At 41.6% G+C, this 23,636-nt stretch overlaps 1 protein-coding gene across 26 annotated transcripts in view; it reads right to left on the reverse strand.

The window, feature by feature from the left end:
* The window catches only part of CADPS2 (calcium dependent secretion activator 2), a 556,952-nt gene that overhangs the window by 68,451 nt on the left and 464,865 nt on the right, over nucleotides 1–23,636 (reverse strand). For 16 of the 26 annotated variants that reach the window (XM_037888967.2, XM_037888979.2, XM_043550250.1 and 13 more), the window contains 2 exons: nucleotides 3,194–3,335; nucleotides 2,956–3,075 (listed from right to left, as the gene is read on the reverse strand). In XM_037888967.2, the coding sequence (XP_037744895.1) occupies nucleotides 2,956–3,075; nucleotides 3,194–3,335 (262 nt within the window). The remainder of the gene's footprint in view (nucleotides 1–2,955; nucleotides 3,076–3,193; nucleotides 3,336–23,636) is intronic. The other 10 variants (XM_037888978.2, XM_037888976.2, XM_037888973.2 and 7 more) reach the window with 1 other exon arrangement.

Genomic DNA, 23,636 nt, shown 5'->3' on the forward strand with positions numbered 1-23,636 from the left:
TTAAACATGTGCTTCAGTGCTTTGCTGAATTGGGAACAACAGCTTTACGACCGGGACTTGGATGTTAGCAATGTATGCTAGAATATGAAACCATTTCTTGTCACTTCACAAAACAAAAAGGCTATGGTCAACTAGATAGATGACTTGACATTCTTAGAAAATATTTAAAAATAACTCAGTTAAATCATAGTTGCCGATGTCTTTTAGCTCCTCATTGTATAATAAAATCTCTAGCCACTGAAAACAATTAACTATAAAAATGGCTAAAATGGCCAGCTTTTGTAATAACTTTAAAGGAATTAATCCAAAAATGTGATCTGAATTCCACTGAATGCCTGCCATCTACAATTTTGAATGCAGCGTTTTTGAATGGAATTTCATTTCCACATCAGCCATCAATGGTTAGAAAGATAACATCAATCACTGGTTTCTGAAAGGCATACAAAAAAGACTTCACACCCCAGATGATGTCCCAGCAGACGCTGTTTTACTAGAATGTGCCATGGCACCAGATGCGGGTGGGTATGCCCCACAAGTGGGAATACACATACAGAGGCCACAGTGAACATATTATTCACTGTAATCTGCTCTCTCTCAAACACGATCTGAGTCACTTATCTTGAAACTGAATATGCTAAATTAACTCATGCCCTTATAAAGAACAATGCTACCGGCGTAGAAGGGACAGTGGCTGGCTGGCAGGCAGCTATGCAGACAGCCCTGGAAGCATACTGAAGCTGCTAAGCAAGATGTCTCAGTGAGCTTGTACAATGCCTGGTGGGCTGTTTGTTACTGTTCCTTTCAGCAGAAGCAGCACTCTAGCCACTGCCTACAAGCACTTGGGGATGGCAGCACATGTACTAGCTGAATGCTGCCCTTGCGAACTGGATGTGAGAGTTGGCATGTTATTCATCCTTTGCTGAGCACTCTTATGCATCATTGTGGCAGCTACCCTGAGATATTACAAATAGGAGGACTCTCCTTTATATCCTCTTCAAATAGTTACACACCGGTGCAGCCGATGATAGAATTGGCCCTATGGCACTTGTACATCTTTAATAACATTCCCTTTCTCACTCATTTTTATTACAAAGATTACGCAAAATTATAAATAAATAAACAGATAAATTACATTAAGAGGACATTATTAAGGTTAGGAAATGCCAGAATTAGGATTCCTGGGCAAAGGCTTACAACGTGACTAAATTTGGGTGAGTTTCCATGGGGATGGCAAAAGGCACATCCCTCACACCAAGGCCAACCCCTGCCAAATTACAAGTTCCTGCTCTAAAGTCTTGAGGCACTACAACTGCTCGAAGAAAAGATCATCAGAATTTTTTTTAACATAGGCAAAATAACGTATCTGCCCCTTCCTCCATTCTCAGAATGGCTGAACCCTTTTGGCTGAAATTTTCTGAAGAAACTTAGCCTGATGGAGACAACCAACATGGAAAATTTCAACCCAGTCAGTTACAGGTGGCAAAGTTATAAGCAACTAAAGACAGGGTCTTATAATACAAAGTGTCTGGCAGCCCTGCCTATAATACAACCAGTCCTTAATATCAGTAATTTGGGGAACCTACTATATATATTTTCCCATGGGAAAAACATCTGTGTGTAAAAACCTCCAACTCATGTCCACATATGTAAAATGTAAATTAAAATTCATTTTTACGGGGCAGAAGTGCTATAAGTGCAGATTGTTAGAAGACCACAGTTAAGAACATTAAGTCTCAAGAAAGTGTAAAGTGTGGAGGACACTGTTTAAGACAGTAACCTTCAAAGGACAGGAATAAGCAGGTCGGAAGAGTTTTGAAGGGCAAAATACCACTGAATTGTAATTCAAAGCTGGAATAATGATTTATAAAGGCAAAAGTATGTAGGTGCAAACTTGCAATGTTACAGTCAAAACAAAGGGTGTAAAAGCCTAAGGATGGGGAAGAAAAAGGTTGACAATTCCTTAGGGGAGCCAGAAAGAACAAATCCCATTACAGCTAATGAACAAGTGCCAAAAGTCTGTAGACACATTACTCAATACACTTGGCTATGTAATTCTTAGCACAAACACAGAACTTCATGTGTGATAATGGATTTAGACATCTGCTTGTAAAAGAAAGAAAGAAAGAAACAAACAAAACAAAAAAAAAACTTGTTTTCCAAAACATTAAATTATCTTTAGCTTTAAAGGATATTGTCAAGATTAGTTTTCAAAATTTAAAAATATCTTCTGTTGTTGCTTCTACAAAACCCCCTCTTTTGAAAACTTATAAGTGAAACATGTTTCTTTACCCAAAACAATTTTCCTCAACTGTGCATGCACATCCATACTCATACACAAACAGGTAGACACACAGAGCTTCAGTATGTTATTGTGGGATTGATCAACTGGGCATGGGCTACTGGCTCCATTAAAAAAAACCAAGAAGCATGGTGAAAAAAACAACACGAAAAGAAACTAATGTAGGTCAAATTTTGGAGGTACTAATCTTTAGTTTCCCGTTAAGATTGAGAATTTTTAAATCTAACTGGAATCTTGCAAACAAATGTTGAAACTGTTTTCTGAACCATTTTGCACATGCAATGAATTAGTCAGATTCATGTGAAAACATGAAGAGTTATTGTAGTTTATGAAAACATGGTCTAAGAACAATTATTTTTTCTCCCCTGCTTATTAACTGAATAAGAAGAGCAGTTATGGCATTTAGACTGTTAACTGTACCACAACAAACCTTTGCCAAGTTGATTTTAAGTGAGATATTATCTATTACATTGCTGTATTTTTATGCACTAAAAATGCACCACGCACTGACATTCCATGCTTGGCTCACAACTGAGAAATTATTGTTTCCAACTACACAATCTTAAACACCATGCAATCCAAATATCACTACACAGGACACCAGCAAGGCCATGCAGAGCTGACGTACAGTCAGAAGATCAGTGAAGAATACACACGTGGAATCATATAAAGAAGCCATCCAAGTTGGTGCAGAAAAGCTAGGTATCTGTGGAAGATTAAGAGGCAAACTTGGAACTTTCGGAAGAGCTACATTGGGAAGACTGTTGGTGATGCTCCTGTGAAGAAATAAACAATGTAGGAATACAATAAAAAATAGAACTTACAGGACAATAGAGGATTAAAGCAAATTGGGTATAAAGATATAGGTAGGTTAGCCCTTCTATAAACACTTACTTGACAGGCTGCCAGGACTCTTGTTCAAGACCTCTATGAATGGACTGGGCAATAGATGATTCCATGAGATCGACATAGCGGACGACCAAGGGAACAAAAATTTCTTGCAAGTGCTTGTGAAACTTTCCATTGCACAAAAGTACTTTAAAAACAAACAAAAACAATTCTCAATTACTTTACAGGCTGTGATACAATTTAATTAGCTATAGCAAAAGAAATCTCTTAAAATGTTCTGGTGTGTGTATATATATATATATATATAGTTCTAAGAGCAGTGATAGCATGACCCAACCTCTGTAATGAATACCATGTCAGAAAAATTCCTAAGGGCTTTTCTTAAGTTTAGACTAGTTTTATTTTTCAGTAACTATTGTTTACATGAGGAAGTCAACATAATAGCGACTGTTTATACCAAGGCTGAAGTTAGCCATTCCAGTCATTCTTGTTTTATATCAGGTAGTTTCTTCTACATAGTGTGACTGACTTGGAAAATAGTATGTTTGCACATTCATAGATCATACTCTTGTATTATAAATGATAAGTACTGAATGCTCTATACTGAATGCACATACAGAATTAGGCCTCAATTCAGCAACGCACTTAAGCATGTGCTTAACTTTCACTATCATGAAATTTAGGCCAAACAGGGATGGATTTAAGATTGTGCTTAAGGGATTTGCTGAATCGGGGCTTAATAATTATATTGCCTTGATAGAATACTTGGATGCAAAGACAACAAACAAAACAAGTATAAACACTAGTAGTAATGAAATAATATTCTGTTATTATTTGTTATTTATATTACACTAAAGCCCAAAGGCTGCAATCAAGATTGGTGTCAAATTTTGCCAGGCTGTATGCATACACATAGGCACACATGGTGCCTGCTACAAGAAGCTTCCAATACAATTCAAGATGAGAAGCAATGAGTGTCACAAACAATAGCAGGTGGTGCAAGAGAGAATGCGTGTGATGATTAATATTATGCAGAAGACTAGTGGGACACACGCTAACAATATGCTTCACTAGAAGATTCTGAATTTTTAAAAAAATCCTTATCCTCTCCTGTGCTCCCTTAATATTCTTCCACACCAAGGTGGTGTGTTTTGGCTCACTGTTATTCTTATATTGTTTTATTTGAGTTTGTTTGCTTCTTCCACATAGATTATCCCCTTCCCATACAGACTATCCCCAAACATTCCGCTACTTATGGTTGTTAGTTCCTTTTAAAAATGTGTATATCACCAATATAATTAAATGTACGTAATATATAGAAACAATCCCCACAACTCCCTCTGGGTTTGGGTTCCCATCATCTATTTATACTTCCCTCTCTCCCAGGGTAGGGGACCCAGAAGTATGATCACTTGTTCTGTACTGCCCAGGGAGACAGGGGTGGGTTCCTGCAGGGGACAAGAAGGCAAAAAGCCATGATCATTTATGGTGTGTCTTTGGTCTGTATCTGTGAACGTGATGTCCATTGCTCAACGCAGTATTCACTGATCCTGCTCCCCACACCCTGTCTATCTCCAGACCCCATAAAGCAGCTCACCGCGGCCCCGATCCTGCAAGACTTACACATATTCTAAACTTTATGTATTTGAGTGTGTGTGGAAAGTTAAATACATGCTTAAGTCTTTGCGAGGTCAGGGCCAGTCTGGAACTACTGACCTAGCAGGGTACATCTACACAGCGATTTGAAGCCTCCCAGGGCTCATGTTAGCACCCTAAAAATAGCTCTGTCGACAGTGCTTTGAAGTTGGGGCTGGAGTCGTCGGCCTCTGACAGACGCATGGAACTGCCACAGCTCTGCACTATTGTCCTGAGTGTTGCAAGCACAGGATGCACAATCCTCTGGTGTTTGCAGAGCCGCAAGAAAAACTGCATCAGTGGGGAACGTGACAGTTTAACTGAGGACAGATTACTGTGGGACATAGTGAAAACCAACTCCAGGTTTTTGGTGGCATCGACGGAGAAGCAGCAAATGGTGGAGCACAACTTCTGGGCCTCAAAGCAGGGACACCAGAATGAGAACTGCACTGACAGCAGAGAAGTGAGCGACAATTGCACTGTGGAAACTTGCAACACCGGATTGCTGCTGGTGAGTTGTCATCCAAGTGTGCCGGGCCATTAATTGTGACTCAGAAATATGCAAGACACAGTGGATAGATCTGCAGCAGTGGGGTTCCTGAACTGCGATGGAGTGATAGACAGCATGCAGATTCCTATTTTGACACCAGTCCACCTTGCCCAAGAGTATATTAACAGAAAGGGCTACTTTCCTGTAGTTATGCAAACATTGGAGATCATCGGAGACACTTCACCAACACTAGTTTTGACTGGTTAGGAGAGCCATATCTTTAAGAACACAGTACTGTTCAGAAAGCTGCAAGAAAGGACTTTCTTTTCCAATTGGTGGATCACCATTGGGGATGTTGAAGCTCATGAAGCTGTCCACTGACCAACTTGACAGCAACAAGGAGAGATTCAGCTATTGGCTCAGCAGGTGCAGAATGACAGTTTAGTGTACTTTTTGAAGACTGAAGACATGATGGCATTGTTTACTCACAAGATTGGATCTCTAGGAAAAATATCGCAATGGTTATAGCTGCCTGCTGTGTAGAGTTCTGCGCAGATACAAAAATTTGGATCAGCATCCAATCTGCATCCACGGTAATTAAATTGTATCCGACCCACTATCTGCACTCCACCTTTTATATGTATCTGCATTCGCACCCACACCAGCACCCTCTAGAACAGTGGTCCTCAACTGGGCATCTCTGGCCCTATAGGGGGCTGCGAACCTGTTTCAGGAGGGCCGTGGCCCCATAGGGCAGAAGTCCCAAGCCCCAAGCCCACCACGGGGCTGAGGCTTGGTGCCCTGAGTCCCCCATGGAGCTAAAGTCCAGAGCCCTGGCACTCCCTCCGAAGGGGGGTGCCAGGGCTTGGGACTCTGGGCTTTAGCCCTGTAGGGGGCACCAGGGCTTGGGGTTCAGCCCCATGGGCAGCCCCCCTGAAACTGCAGCCCTCCATTGAGTACCATTGCTCTAGAGCCCTGTGCAGAAAAAAAATTGGATCTGCATCCAATTCGCAAAGATGAGAAACAAAGAACCGCATCCAGGGCTGCACATATCTGTGGATGTAAAGCGGATATCCATGGATCTGCAGGGCTCTAGTGCTGCATCCTGCATAATACCTGTGAGGCAAAGTGGGAAAAGTTGCTTCTGGGGCGAAGGGCAGAGGCGGAGCAGCTGTCTGCTGAGTTTGAACAGCCAAACGCAAGGGCTATTAGAAGATCTCAGTGTGGAGCTATATGGCTGAGGGAGGCCTTGAGAGCATTTTAACAGTGTGCCATTGTAATGTACTGTGGTGGACTGTGCTTTACTTGGCCTGCAGTTCTGGGGCCTGTTAGGAATTGTGTGGTGCTTGGTGCCATCTGTGAATACAAAACTGTCAATGCACCTCTTAATTTTGTGGGTCTTGCTGTACATTTATGATTATTACACTGTATTTATTACTGAATGAATTATGTCACACTGTACAATAACAAGTAAGTGGGTGCATTCAGTACTGCAAGGTAGTCTGCAGCATATGTTGTGAACTAATAAAGATGAACTATTTCCCACAGAACAGAATTTTATTGAGTAAGAAAATCAGTGTTAAAAATCGGTGCTACTTACAAGCAAATACATTAAAAACTTAATAAATTAACAGAACAGAATGTGATGTCCTGTCCCTTTAAATGTTTGAGCACTCCTCCCACAGTGCAAAGCCTCACTTTCATGTTAGTTTCACTTTTGCTGCCAGAACAATAGTTTTGACAGCAGTGAGCTGTGGAGCTCCTCTGTGTCTGCATCTCCTTCTCAGCTGGGTGCAGATAGAACATTTGGTGGTGAAGGATTTCTGTCCCATGAGTGTCTTACGTTGCCTGTGCCTGACCAAGGAGAAAAAGTAAGCAAAGAATATTATAAAGAGAGGGGGAGAGTTCACCTAGAGACACAAGGAGACAGATGGCTGCTTTTGCTGCTGGGACATCATGAACCAGACACAGAGAGAGGGGGAACTCACAGTAAAGACAGAACAAAGGGATAGGTTACTGCCTGGAGCTACTGCAAACAAAGCACTGAGAGGGAAGTAAGCAGCCCTATTGGCTGACCACCTGCAAGCAGGCAAACAACTTAGCCTGCACAGGGGATGTATAGCCAGCAGAGGGAGCCCAAGTACATCCATAGGAAAAATTCTGCAGTCTGCATACAGCTAGAGGAGGCAGATTGTTCATTTGTTTGTCTTTCTGCACTAACAAAAAACAGTTTCCCTGTGGCAGAGAAGTAGTCCAGGAGGTGTGAAGTCTAACAGGAGAGTAGAGAAGTGGCAACTTTGGTGGGCAATTTTCGACAAAAAACGCAAATCATGGAAGGTGTACCTTGAACACTTTGAGCAGTTTATAACCCACAACACCATTTAAATGGACAGTGGTTTCAACCTTGCTGACAGTGATGGGTCCCAAAGGCACATGGACAAGTGTGACCTATTGTCTCTCCGACTGTACCTGGAACTGCCATGTACATCACAATTACTGCACCAGCGCAGGAACATTTTTCTCCTACCCCATTAACGATAACAGAATGATATGGGGGAAGTGGAGAGTCAGGAGCAGTTTGCTGCTGCTCTAAGGAAGTTGTCAGAACACTGTCAGTTTGGACAAATATTAAGTGATGTCCTGCATGACCAATTTGTCTCTGGATTATGCAATATCAAGATCCAGAAGAAGTTATTGTTTGTATCAGCATTTACATTCAAGAAGACTGTTGACGTGTTGGGATGGTTGATGTCTGTGCTTGGCAGTACCACCTAGTCATGATACTCTGGGCTGCATCGTCCAGTGCAAGAGTCAATGGTCGCATTGCCCACTGGCAAGAGTCAAGAGCCACGTTGCCTAGCAGCTGGAGGGAGTGTCCGTATTGCCCAGTGGCAAGAGTCATCAGTTGCATCACCCAGTGGCGAGAGTCAATAACCGCGTCCCCCAGGGGTGAGAGTTGAGCCCCATTGCCCAGTGGCTGGAGTCAATAGCCACAACAGCCACAATAGCAGCTAGAGTCAGTGTCTGTATCGCCCAGTGGCGAGAATCAGTAGCTGGGGGTATGGGAACCTGGGCCCGCTCTACTCCATTGGGTTCCAACCCAGGGCCCAATGAAACACTAATTCAAACTATGTGACCTAGGAGGTGGGCATCCTGTGCCTGCTCCCTGGGCCACTTCCTACCCCAACTTCAGTTCCTCTGCTGGTGCCACTGGTTTGCTTCTGAGTTCACCCGGGAGTCCTCTTTGGTTACGATCTGGAGGGTCTTCCTCTCTCGGTTGGGGCTCATCATTGCTGTCCTCTGCTGTTGAAGCGCCTGCGGTGGCTTGGCCATGGGGCCTGATCCCAGCCACCTGGGGCCCCAGCGGCTTCTCGGCAGGAGCCTGCACCATGTCTGCCTAGACTGAGCTGAGCTGCTCCTATTTGAGCTCAGCACCCATTGTAAGCGTGCCCAACAGGGATGACCGGGCATGGCTTTCTGGGTCCAGAACTGCTCCTTAACCCTTACTCCCCAGTGTGGGACTTGTATACCACATCACATGAAGTAGCAGTCACAAAGGAAACCGCAGAGAAAAATTTAGCATGAACTGAGTTCATTTTATGAGATGGCGAGATAGAGAATGTAAGGAATTTCCATGTGGCCAGTGTGCACAAATTGCACGCTGAGAAAGGTTGCTGGGCAGACCAGGTCATTTGGAGACAGTGCCAGTTGAAAAGAAATATTGTTGTGACCTGCCAAACAGTTCAATGACCAGCAATGATACATCCAAGAAGACACCTGTGAAGACTGAACCTAAGAACAGGATGGCAGTTGAGAATTCATAATGCAGAAAAAGACAAAACCTCTAGTGACACTACCAAGACCTAACACCATACATGTTATCAGAAGCTGGAGTGAGAGATGGCATGTGGGTTACACTGTTGATTGAAGGAGTTCCTACAAGAATGGAGCTTGATATTGGAGCTGCTGTTTCACTGATGTCTGCACCTACCTATCACCGGACATTGTCACAAGTTTCTCTGGAAGAAACCTCCACATTTCTGAAGATTGATACCTAGAGCCCTGAAAATCTGAGGATATCCTCAGACCATTTTTGTGGATCGGATATGGATACAAATTTGGTATCCACGAAGGAATATACCAGAAAGAAGTAGGTACCAAAAGGGATACTCCAGGTGGAAATTAACCTAGATGAAGAATCAGTTGTATTGCTCTTGTATGTGATTGAACAAAAGTATCCACCATTATTTGGTAAACCTTGGCTTGAGAAGCTCAAGGAGAATTGGACCAAGATCAAGGTGATCAGGAAAGCACCTTGAAAGCTTCCAAAAATACTGGGCAGACACTTCCAAGTTTTTGAGAAAGAGCTTGGACAGATAAGCAATGTGTCAGTGAAGCTCATTGTTAATTCTGACAGCCAGCCAAAATATTGCAAGCCCAGAGTTGTGCCTTACAATCTAAAGCCTCTGGTAGAAGCTGATTTGGACTGTTTAGTGAACACTGGAGTCTTGTCACTGGTTTCACGTAGGGAGTGGGCTACACCCATCATACTAGTGATCAAGAAGGAAGGCTCAGTCCAAATTTGTGGCGATTTCAAAGTGATGCGGAATCTAGTTTTATGCGCAGAGCAGTATCCCACTACCTCATACTGAAGGTTTATTTGTTTCAATAAATTGGACTGGCTCAGTACATACTGACAAATGGAGATTGATCCAGCATCTTGTAAATATCTCACAATCAACATGTAAAAAGGCTTATTTTGTTATAACGGGTTGCCTTTCAGTATCACATTGTCACTGGTCCTGTTTCAGAAAGCCATGGATGAGATCCCGATGGCACTGAATGGAGTTCAGTGCTATTTGGATGACCTCCATATTACAGAAAAGGATCAAGAGGATCATCTTCGAAATGTGGATGCTGTTTTGCAATATTTGAAAGATCATGAATTGGAAGTACATCAAGACAAATGTGAATTTTTCAAACCTTCAGTTGAATACCCTGGACATGTAATTGACACCACAGACTTAATGAAATTGCCAGAGAAAGAGAAGGGTCGTTCTTGAAGCGCCATTGCCCGAGAATGTGTCACAGTTGCTTCATTCTTAGGACTGCTTAACTACTATTGTATATTCCTGCCTAATCTGGCAACAGTCTTGGCATCTTTACATGAGCTGTTACAAACAAAGAAAAAATGGAAATGGGCTAAAGAGTGTGATTGTGCATTTAAGGAAGCGAAGAAACTGTTGACATCAGCCAAGGTTCTTATGCATTTTGATGCTTTGCTACCACTACAATTGGCATGTTATACTTCATGATATGTGGGAGCAGATCTTTTCCACATTTTTCCTCATGGCATGGAGAAACCAATTGCCTTTGCATCACAAACAGTCACTACTCTTGAGAAGAACTATGTGCAGAGTGTGAAGCTCTAAGCATTATCTTCAGAATTCGAAAGTTCCATATCTATTTGTATGATAGACATTTTACCTTGCTGATGGCTCATCACCATTACTTTCAATTTTTTGACCAAAAGATGGAATTTATCATTAGCTGCTGCTTGTATGCAACAATGACATGGCTACTTTCAGGTCATTCTTACATTATTCAATTCCATAAAGGGACTCAAGCATGGCAATGCTGATGGGCTGTCATGCCTAAGCTCTAGTCAACCCAAAGAAACTTCAGATAAAGTGTTCTATCTCCATTTGATGTATAGGTTGCCCATCACTAGCACAGAAATCAACAAAGAAATGACGAAGGATAGTGCGCCTTCTCTTGTGAAAGGAATGGTGCTACACAGTATAGTGCTGTATCATAAGAATCCGGTTTACACAGTTTGTGTCACATCAATGTGAATTATCTATAAATCATAGCTGTCTTTTATGGGGAATGTGAGTGACTGTTCCAAAATCATTTCAATCTCAGGTTTTAGAGGTCACGTTGGCATTGTACTGATTAAGGCCGTAGCCCAGAGTCATGCCTGGTAGCTGGGGATCAACAAAGATATTGACAGACAGGTGAAGTATACTAATGTCACTAAATTCAGCACAGTCCTGGCTCAGTTCATCTACATCCTTGGTCATGGCCTCAGACTCCTTGGATACATATTCATGTGAACTTTGCCAGACCTTTAGAAGGTTATATGATTTTCATTGTAGTTGGTGCTCATTCAAAATGGCCAGAAGTTTTCAGAAAGACTTCTAATACTTCTAAGACTTCTAGGCTGAAAGGCCTAGGTTAGTCCCAGCTATAGACTGATCAGATATGGCACAGGAAGCAACTTCTTCACACTGCTCAGCCAGTGTTGCCCAGCCCCATCCTGGATGGATTGTCTCCAGAGACTGATAGGGTTGTTTCAGTTTCTGTGCCCAAGCTGCTAAGATCTTTGGACATCTTTGTACCTTGTTTAGCCAATTTGGTTTACCATTACAGTTGGTGAGTGACAATGGACTTTAATTATTTTCTGAAGAATTTCAGAGGTTCCTAGCTTCAAATGGAATTCAGCATGTACCTTCAGCTCCTTACCACCCTGCTACAAATGGACACTTTGTACAGACACTTAAACATACCTTAAGAGCTAATAAATCTATTTTGAATTGTCAGCAGAAAGTGGACAATTTCTTCCTTGTCTACAGGAACACATCACATGCTACTACCCTACAGTCACCTGCAACTCTTTTCTTGAAGTGATCTTTGTGTGCTTGTTGGGACCTGCTACATCCTGAAATTGCTTCACATGTAGCCACTTCCCAATCTATGCAAATCGATCAACTACATGAGACTTGTCATCACTTTTTTTCAAGTAGGAGACTTGGTGTGGACTTGAAACTACAGTTGTGGAGTGAAATGGGTACTGGAGAACATGTAAAATGCATGGGACCTGTTTCATTCGTGGTAAAACTGTCTGATAGTATTTTATGGAAATGACATATTGACCATTTGCAGCCTCGACTAGTACCGGAGTCCAGGGATGTTCCAGTAGGACTTTCTGTTCCTCTGATCGAACCTCCTTCTGTTACAACTCCTAATTTCAATGACTTGTTGGGAGAAACTTTGATACCAGATCCAGTTGATTCCATACCACCGAGTGTTCCTCTTGTTCAGGACACATTGCCATCACACATTATCCCAAGAGAATGCGAAAACTAGTTGTGTGTCTGAATTTATAAATTGTTCAGTTAGTGAGTTGCTATTCCAGGGCAGAATAATCCTGTGCAATTTGAGAGTCTGCAACAGTCCACCCTCAACTTAGCTAGGTTATATAGTGTTTCATGTCAACCGCGTAAATGATAATGTATATATATGTAGGAAGTTTTTTAAAGTAGGGTGGAGGAATCTGATTGTTCTGTTCCTTTATATGTTTGCATGCTCCTCCCTCCCCAGTGCAAAGCCTCACTTTCGTGTTAGTTTCAGTTTTGCTACAAGAACAATAAAAAGTTTCCACAGCAACTTGCTGTCCTTAAATGTGTATCTCCTTCTCTGCTGGTCCAGATGTAACACAGAACTAAAGGGGAAAGAACATCCTGGTGTGGAGTGGTAAGTGTCAGTATAAGTCCCCTGATGCCATGGGGAACATTGAGGGAGCGGGTGCAGGGAGGTGCTATAATGGAGTTCCCCATAGACTGCAAAGGGAGGTGAGCCCGGGATTGTCAATCTGTAGGTCCGCAGGAGTCTGAAGCATCTGTGTTTGTTGCTGGAGAAGCCCCATTATGCCTTGGTGTATCTCCCTCTCCTTTTTCTGCAGGGATTCCAGTGCCTTTCTCCGGTCCGCTCTTTCCTTCTCCATACAGTCTGAAATATTCACCCGCCAGGTCCTCTGCTCACATTCCAATGCAGCACTGGTTTGCAAGATCTTGCTGAACATTTCTTCTCAAGTTCTCTTCTTTTCATCATCTGGAGCAGGCAGTGCATGGGTGTGCAGAGGGAAACCCTCAAGACTGCAACCACAGCAGCTACTGCTAAAACAGACAGAGGTATCATTGTCAGTATAGTCACGATAAAAAGCAAAAGTTAAGATTCAGAACTTCCTTCCCTTGCTCCTCTAAACAAGACATGCTTATTGGCACTTCTGCTTTGGAGTGCTTGTGCGTGGCACCCTTCACAGCACCAGCCATGCTGACTTTCGCCCACCAGGGTGAGGGAAATGTGGAGGGAATTGCTCAGTTGCATGAAACTGTGAGTATTAGGCAATGGCACTAAATATTGGTACAATTTTCCACAGATGGTGGTGATTTTAGCTGATATCATGGAGAACACAGTGGCTGCTGGTGTCCCGCAGCTGCTTGGTTTCACGTGCCACTTCCCTGTTTATTGCAATGGTGCCTGCTAAAGTTACGGCAGACTGGCATGGGGAAGCATCCTACAACGGAGGAAGAAATAAGGCTGCCATCCCTAGAAACCTTCGGGAGAAGATTGCAGAGTATCTCCATGGAAGTTTCATCGAGATCTCTCAGGAAGATTCAAGGGACAAACTACATAAACAAACTGCTCAACATGGCACCCCGCAGCTAACAGTTCTAGGGAATGAAAAGCAGATAACGCTATCTCTCTCTTTGTTGTACCGCTACCTCTCTAGTATGAGTAAATTAATTAAAAGTCAGTAGCTGTGTCTTGCTAAGTTGGGGGCACCATCAGTACATCTTTGTACGAGAAATACGTTTACACACTTACCCGAGGTTCCTTCCCCCACAGCGGACTTTCCCGTGCTTGATTGCCAGGACTGACTGGACTGTGGTAGAGCCTCAAACAGATCCTGGTTTGCGGCATAGCTGTACCCCCAGTCACATGTCCCCCATGCTCCTCCTCATCCTCTTCCCCTGGCGTGAGGATGAGGAGGTCTGTGTTTTGGGTTCCTTTGAGGTATGCATGATGCTCTGTGGGGTGCTGCTGGGGTCTCCGCCAAATATGGCAGCAGCTCTTTGTAAAAATGACAGGTCTGCGGCTCAGCACCAGGTTGACTGTTGGCCTCCCTGGCCTTCTGGTATACCTGCTGCACTTCCTTTGCTTTCGGGCAGCAATGCTGGTGATCCCCATTGTTGTCCTTCTCTTGCATCCCCTGTGCAATCTGCTCATTGATGTCCACACTTCCATGACTGGTCCATGGCTGTGCCTGCAAAGCCTCATCTCCAGCATCCCCTGTCTATTCCAAGCCAGAGCGCGTCTGAAATGTGTAGCCAGGATGGTCATCTGGACAGTTGCACACAACAGTGGAGAGCTGCTAGGTGTGCTCGCTAAGCTTGGCAATCAGGAAAAGGCATTTAAAAAAATCTTGGAGTCTCAAAGAGGGTAGGGGGGAAGGCTTCTGGTCTCTATGACCCCTGCATGGTAGAGTTCACAATTGTGACCAGCCTCAGGCATTGTGGGACAGCTACCGAAGGACTGTTAGGATCAACACAGCTAATGCAGTGTCTACCTTGGCATTGTGTCAACCTCAATACATCGACCATGGCTCAATGCCCTTCGGGGAGGTGATGTTACTGTGTTGCCAAAACGGGGCACTTACATTAGTTGGAGACAAATTTTACGTGCAGACACCTGCACAACTAGGTTGATGCAAGGCGGCTTACGTCTGCATAACTTTGTAGTATAGACCAGGCCTTACTCTGTGCCTCAGTTCCTTGTCTGTAAAATAGGGATACATAGCACAGCTCTACCTCACAGAACATTATGATGCACTGTGAGATCTACTGATGAAAAGTGGTATATAACAAACAGGCATTATGATTATTACTACTAGAACTACCACCATTGCTCTTTCCTCCCTGGAGGATGTTGGGGCCTTCTTAAAGGAATACTCCTCTTGGGAAATGCTTTGGTGGAGTACATCTGGAACAGGTGGGGGCTTCTGCACAGGAGGATATGCCGCCCCTCTCCCATTGCTGCCAGCAGCATTACGGGGTGTCACCGCTGCTGAGTGTCTGGACACAATTTGTTGTTTCAAAGGTAACCATCAGAAGACAATAATTATTTCCTTTAAAAAGGACAGATATAATTAACCACCCTTGCATTCCCCTCCTTGCTAAGCTGTGCAAAGTATTATTTTTAGAAGTGCTAGTAATTTTTAACTACTTAACTTCAGCATAATTATTTTTATATTTGGTATCAAATTTGATGCCCATTTTAGAATCCCTTAAAAGCAGACTGTAAGCTTTTTGTGTTTGTATATTTTTAAAATCAGCATAACTGTGATCCATAATAATACAGAAGAAAGGGATTATATACTAACCCAATGGTGCCTAATACATACAGATAGCAGGTATGAAGCCCAAGGATTACCCCAACAACAAAAAATTGATCACTGGCCTGAGACATAAAAGATGGGCGGTTCAGAATATCTACCAGAATAATTTTCAAGGAGGAGATCTTGAGCAAGACAAGCCCAACACTGTTGAGACCTTTAAATCAACATGCTACTTAATTGGCAGTCGATGCAGACAATGCAAGGCTGGCATAATATAATCACAGTTGCTTGAATGGGTGAGCGAGCATGCTACTGCTTTCCAAACAAGCTGTAGAGATGCTCTGCTGCATGCCCTGCTCAGATGGAATTACAATAATCAAGCCTCATGGGCAGGAGGACATGTGTTGTGAGGATATTGTGAGGCTGCAATGGGATTAGAAAGGGCACAGCAAGTACAAATTGTGCAATTGAAAAACTCCATTTTCATATCAAGCCAATGCTTGGCTTTGTCGGGAAAAGAATTGTGTAAAGTGATGCCAAGATTTTTAACGTGACTCTACCTCCAAACAAATCTTTCTACAAGTGGGGACATGAAAGAGGAGTGAGCTTTCTCCTACTGTTAACACAGCAGTAAGCCTTTTATTTTCCCAGGGTTGAGGACATGGCAGCTCTGATGTATCCCTCTAGAGAATTCATTCAAGCATTCCTCCAGGGCAGAGAATAGACTAGCAGGGCCATGGGACAAGCGGTATACTGCTGAGGATCATCAGCATACTGATGAGACCCTACCCAATGGTTAGAAATGAGCTTGCCAAAAGGTATCACCTGTACATCAAACAAGATGGAAGACAAGAGAGTGCCTTATAGGAATGCCACACTGCAAATTCCTCAGGGATGTCGTGCAATTGACCATCAAGTACTGACTTGCTCCTATATTATAGGTATGAGTGGAACCACTAGAGGGCAGCTACAGACGCACCAGCAAAGTCTCTCATTTGCCAAAGTAACAATTGAATGAGTCCTATTTACTTGGCTGCTTGTATCAAAAGCTGTTCAGAATTCCAGCATGACCAAATAGACTGACCTAATTTAAAACTAATATCATCATCCAACTAAGCAACAGTGCTAGATCGGTTTGGAAGATAATCCATAATAAAATCCTGGCGTGCTGCCTCTTTGCACAACAGATCTGGCAATAGACGGCTAAAAATCACATGCTGATTGTAAGTTACTGTTTCCACTTTAAGTAAATAGGACTCATTCAATGAGAGTTAAAGGGATTTGTCAAAAGAGCTTAAAATAAGGAAACTTTGTCCAAGGAAAGAGTAATCCTAGCACTTATCTTCAAGCCATTCTCCTTTCCCTAGTCAATTCACCCATCCCATATTCTCTGTGCATGAAACCATCCTACATTCATATAGCACACCACCACAAAAATGACGTACCAGAGTAAAAAAGACAAAACAGAAATACTTCATATGTACTCTTCCAAAGCTGATTTTGGGAGCAGGAAAATCCTAAAGAAGATCCAAGAAATACTGAAATTAAAGATAAAAGCTACTTTTACCTTATCCTTCTTGAATGTTCTAAATACAGTAAAATATAACCAGTGATCACAAGACCAGTTTCAAATAGCATTAGCTATTGCAATGTAAACAATACTGCAGCACTGGAATAAGGCTTCACCTCCAGAACAGGGGAAACAGACTACATTGCTCATGTAGGCTAAGAATTATGAGGGGCTGATTCTGATCTCACTTACAACAGTGTAAATCAGGAATAACTCCAAAGTCAGTGGAGTTAAGCCATCCTCTGAAGAAAAGGGACAGGAAAATTGCATGAGTTTCACAAACAGAACCCCCCCACACACATACCCCTGCACGCATGCACAAAGAAAGGACCTCTGCAGAACTGAAAGGAAGGAAGAATGATGCAACTTAATGTCAACCTCTCTCCCACCAACCAAAATTGTCCTATTTTTGCAGATAGTCTAAAAATTATCCCGCCACCGCAATGGATTCTCTAAGAAGGCCTCATCAGGCTCTGCTGGCATATATGCTTTCTTATTCCATGTTACTGTAAATGGATGATAATTGATTATAATAATTGTATTGTATTTTTAATTAACAGTATTAAAAATAAGTAGGATTCAGGGGCACTGGAACAATTTTTGTAGTGGGGTTGCTGAGAGCCATTGAAACAAACTGTAAACCCTGTATATAATGGAAACCACTTCAAGCCAGGGAGTGTGGCAGTACCCCCAGCACCCCTGGTTCCAGCACCTATGGTAGGGTTCAACAAGAAAAGGAACTTAGGGATCAGTGTTCTATGTGTGGCTGTTGAAAATGGTCCAGTAAACTGGAAAGAAGAAAGACAGCTTATATTGTGTTTTTAGTAATTTTCTATGAAGAATACTATGTTTTCAAACCTTTAAATGGCTCAGCTGTTATTCACGCATTGGCAAAATCTGCTAGTGTATCTTCTCATTCACACAGGAATCTGTCTGCATGTGCAAAGGGATGTAACCATGATTTTTGTAGATGTATTAGTGGAAACAGGCTTCAACTTTGACCTAAATGTATTTTAAGGACAAAGAAACTTTTAAAATTCTCTTACCCTGTGCTAATGAGACCACAATTAAATTCCTATTTAAAAGATTAAGCAAAACAAAAGGCTCACTCAAGAATTCTTGTGCATCTAAAATGCTCACTCAGCCAGCAGGAGTTTTGGGAACCCAAGTAACTCTTTTGCCTGAAATTTCCTATAGAACTATTTAATCAATGATCAGCATTAAATTTTAGTGACCCAAAAGTGCAGCTCTGAACTAAAAGGAAAGTTATGGTACTATAGCTAATTTTTATCAGGCATGGGCCAAAATATCTGAATCCTTATATTCAGGATAGATTTCCATTAACTGGGAATTTTTCCTGGTATAAGAACTCTAGGATTTGGTCCTAAAGACTTTAAAATCCAAGTCAGAAAACTCTCATGGGAGTGCCAGTTGGTATTATAGATCTATCATACACAGGTCAGGCTTCAAATTATTGTTCCACTTGCCTGAAAACAAGCACTTCAAACATCACACACTGTTTCACAGAGAGAAATGATCAGTAACAACAATAATGACTTTTTCAAGGAGATCATCTTCTCAGTGAGGCATTGTGCTGGTCAGTGAATCACAAATCTGATTTATCTCCTCACCCACATACTGTAGCAGATGTACAACTTGTCATTTTAGATTTTTAATATTTAGTGCCACCAACAGATTTCTGAATCTGCTTGTCCATTTCTACCATAACCAATCAACTACTTCATTGTCATGGATATTAAATACCAAAATTTCGTTCACATCCATGCCAATCTGCTGTTTTGTTTTTTTGTGATTCTTATTTTTTTCCTTCTTGTATTTTTATATAATTTGCTTTCAAACTTTTATTTACTGTATTACTTTCTTCTTCTTTTGTTCTGTTAATCTCTGTTACTGCAGATTCCGTTATTAATTTCCAATAACTAACAATGGTGCACACAATGATGTCTGCCACAATTTCTCATGAGTTATTTTTTTTTACCCTTAAAGATAGCCACTACCGTTTCCCCTCTGAGACAGCAGATGACTTTGTTGTAATTTTACTAGAGTAAAGAAAACAAACAATAGAAGTCATACCTTCCTTCTTGCTCCCCTCTCAAATGAAGACCTTCCCACATACATAACCATCCCTTGCTCTCTCCCTCTGTTACATGTGGGAAGAGCTGCCTCTCCTCCTTACCCACAGCAACATCAGAGAGAGAAGGAGTACTTGTGGCACCTTAGAGACTAACACATTTATTTGAGCATAAGCTTTCGTGAGCTACAGCTCACTTCATCGAATGCATCCGATGAAGTAAGCTGTAGCTCACGAAAGCTTATGCTCAAATAAATTTGTTAGTCTCTAAGGTGCCACAAGTACTCCTTTTCTTTTTGCGAATACAGACTAACACGGCTGCTACTCTGAAACCTATCAGAGAGAGACTCACACTACTTGTCCATCTCCCCTGTCTTGCCAGCTTTACTGGTCCTACTCTCCCCAACTATACCTCACATGACTTGTGCAAGCAGTTACCAACTGATGTATTGGCTCCTACCAGTGAGGGTAAATTGGGTATATTGGAAGGCACCCCAAAGGGTCAAAATTCTTGTGAGAGGAAGTTGAGGTGAGGTAGAACTTGCTCCTTCAAAAAGAAACCCTATCCTAGCCACATCTTTCAGAGGACAAAAGCAGTCACTCTCCTTGGCAGAGTACCCAATAGCTGATCCCCCAAAACCTTCAGCAATGGACAGCTTTCACCTGGGTTAAACATCGGAGAATTAGCATGCAATTAGGTAGAGCTCTAGGGCAAAAGCAGAGAGCTTGCAGGGCACTAAAAATTCACTACAAATAAAAAGAACCCCAAGCAAATACCAGAAGCACTGCTGTCATAAATATAAGGGGAAGGGTAAACCCCTTTAAAATCCCGCCTGGCCAGAGGAAAAATCCTCTCACCTGTAAAGGGTTAAGAAGCTAGGATAACCTCGCTGGCACCTGACCAAAATGACCAATGAGGAGACAAGATACTTTCAAAAGCTGGGGGGAGGGAAAAACAAAGAGTCTGTGTGTGTGATGCTTTTGCCGGGGACAGAACAGGAATGGAGTCTTAGAATTTAGTAAGCAATCTAGCTAGATATGCGTTAGATTATGATTTCTTTAAATGGCTGAGAAATTAAGCTGTGCTGAATAGAATGGATATTCTTGTCTGTGTGTCTTTTGGTAACTTAAGGTTTTGCCTAGAGGGATTCTCTATGTTTTGAATCTAATTACCCTGTAAGGTATTTACCATCCTGATTTTACAGAGGTGATTCTTTTTTACTTTTTACTTCTATTAAAATCCTTCTTTTCAGAAACGGAATGCTTTTTCATTGTTCTTAAGATCCAAGGGTTTGGGTCTGTGTTCACCTATGCAAATTGGTGAGGATTTTTACCAAACCTTCCCCAGGAAGTGGGATGCAAGGGTTGGGAGGATTTTGGGGGGAAAGACGTTTCCAAACAACGCTTTCCTAATAAAAATAAACCCAGATAAATGTTTGGTGGTGGCAGTGGAAGTCCAAGGGCAAAGGGTAAAATAATTTTCCCATGGGGAAGTTTCAACCTAAGCTGGTAAAAGTAAGCTTAGGAGGTTTTCATGCAGCTCCCCACATCTGTACCCTAGAGTTCAGAGTGGGGAAGGAACCTTGACAACTGGGAAGATCTGAAGGTCTTTAATCCATCCTTTTATGATGTCTATATAGGAAGGAGTTTGAGATTAATGGACAATGTTAATTGCCAAAGCCAAACACAGCAACTGGGTTATAATGGATAACTGCATGTGACTGATTTTTTTTTCAAATAAATTACTCAGTTCGACAGGATATATCGTGTAAATATGTAGTTGGCATGGAACTGATTTAGAACAGTTGGGGTGCTGTTGTGTTTTTAACCTGAGACCACTTCAAGTTGTGTTCAATCATATATAGGCACTCCATAAAGTTAGGTTTAAAGGCTCAAAAGCTTCTTTATTCATAATGCCACTATTAAAAAAAATCCACCTGACTTAAAAATGATTGAACTGGTTTGTCTCACACATGGAGATGTTACATGCCAAGTTCCTGCACATCCCAAGTATTTTGTGACAGCCCCTCATGAAACATGGGCTTGCAGTAGAAATGCTGACACAACCTCAGCTATACTAGCATGTTCGCATCAATAACATTTTCTGTGTAAATCTATGCTTCCTTTCTTACAGATACCCACATGCCAATGTACATTCCACTCACAATCACACAACAGACAGTTGTGCATTGTCAATGCCCTTTTTTTTTAAAGGACATGTAGCCTGAGGCATGAGTGCGAGCTTTTTGTGTCCCTCCATTTGGACTAATAAGAATGTTCTAGCATTATTCCTTTAACCAACAACAGCCATTATGACAACATACATCAGGAAGCAAGCCCTCAGTGTGTGGCCTTTTTTAAGTTGGCTGCGGTCATATTGCCCACTGGGGTTGTAAGGTTTACTCAGAGCAGCTTTACAGATATTTTCATTGAGCAATACTTTATGGGGAGCACTTACTTGCCTAGAGACCACATGAGTTAACTGCACAGCTTTCCTAGTTTCCACTAATCTGGAAAAGTGCCTGTGTCAGCAAGTAACGCAGCAATAATGCCAGGCAACAATACATTGAGTGATGCCAGAAAGGAGAGAGAGATGCAGCTAGGATTAAATGGGACCTTGGATCAGAGAGAGATTTCTTGGGAAGGAAACTAATTGAAAGGTGAGACAATTTTTACATTCTTCCAAAATGCCTAACCCCTTCCCCAAATAAACCAAATATAACCTCTCTTCATGCTTACACATGATCTGGAGGTAGCAACCTGTGCTAGCAGATGATGAAACCAAGAGAGATCTATTCATGGTGAAATCATCCGAAATAAAGAGAGATCTATTCACGGCTTTTTTGAGGTACTAAGCACAAAAGTGGACAGCCTATCAACTAAATCAAATGAGAACAAAAAACGAAATATGGTCCCACACTATATGCCCATGACTGGAATAAGCCAGGCAGGTAGGAGAAGCTTAATAAAGATGCACTAAAATGTAGGGTTTCAAACTACAGTTTACACAGACCATGCAAAAATAAATAGATACATAAGATGGAAGATATAGGTTCTATTCCCAGCTCAGTCTCTACCCTGATAAGTGACCTTGAGCATGTCAACTCATTATTCTGTGCCTCAGTTTCTCCATCTGTAAAATGATGATAATTATAGTTCTTTATAAGGTGCTTTGAGCTCTGGATGAAAGGTTCTACATTTACACTAGGCATTATTATTATTATGACTAATAAATCTGAAGGATCAGTACTACTTTCTTTTCTACAGTTGTTAGCATTAAATATAAAACAATGGGTAAGAGCTGAGAAAATACCTGAAGTCCGGCAGTGGTCTTGCAGAAAATAAAGTAGTAAACATGTTATGAAAGACTATAAGCAGAGCTCAGGCTGCACAGGAAATCCTAATTTTATGATCTGTATCTTTATTATTTTTTCAAAAAATGGAATTTCTGTCATTTTTAAAAAGAAAATCTCACAATATATAACTATCTGTCAGACAACAGAATGCTCTGTACAGTCAAATATGCAAAAGTAGGAGTTGCATCGTATGAACATCTTTCCAGTCCTGCCCCCTTCCCTATATATCCCAAATGTATTGTATGAAAAGAACCAGACCTCCTTGGGAATCCAACCCCCTCTCATATGCGCTCTTACCTATACAAGGCTCATTTGCACTCTGCCTCCCTCCCTGTACACTTTCTCTAATTATACAAAAAGACACAGCAGAGCAGACAGACTTTCCAAAGCTATGTTCACATGCGCAGAACCAACAGAATCTCAGCAGATCATTAAGAGATTTTGTGACAAAATCCAGTGCAGATGTGCAAAGTATATTGTTCAAATCTTTACACTTTGACTATTCACAGCCAATTTACCAGATCACTGAAAAGAACATCTGCCAAATGTCTATTTTCACTGGGCCAAATGGTAATTTTAACCATCTATTATACAGTGTTCAAAAAAGTTCAACATTTTTGTATAATGGGAAGACAGGACATCTTTCCACTCTTCATTTTTGAAAATATTGTTTTGTTCAAGCTTAAAAAAATATACAAAAAAGAAATTACCCATGAATGGAAAACAAACCTCCCAAGTTTCAACTGCACACACACACAAGGCAACAATTATACACAAATGCAGATGGAATTCCTTTAGAATGGACACATTTGTGCTACGTGCTCTGCCTTTTATATTGAATGTTCATATATGCTGACTGTTCTAGGAAATTCAATCCTGTTTGAACTACATAATAATAATAAGGTGGAAGGGTGGGGAAGGGGGGTGTTGGGAGGGAGAGAAGCATTTTGTCCAGTACATTAAAATGTTACAACTGTTAATAATTTTTTCTCAGTTTTCTTTCCTGTGTTAATATGGCATGCTGTAGAATAAAAGATAATTCTGTGATGTCTCCACAGCACACACTATAGGAGGTTAATTATAAGGAAATTGATATTTCTTAATGAGTTTCCAACATGATTTTCTGGACACATTTATAAACTATCTACCTATATTTTCAGAACAT

Source organism: Chelonia mydas, chromosome 1 (assembly GCF_015237465.2).
Source record: "Chelonia mydas isolate rCheMyd1 chromosome 1, rCheMyd1.pri.v2, whole genome shotgun sequence".
NCBI lineage: Eukaryota > Metazoa > Chordata > Testudines > Cheloniidae > Chelonia > Chelonia mydas.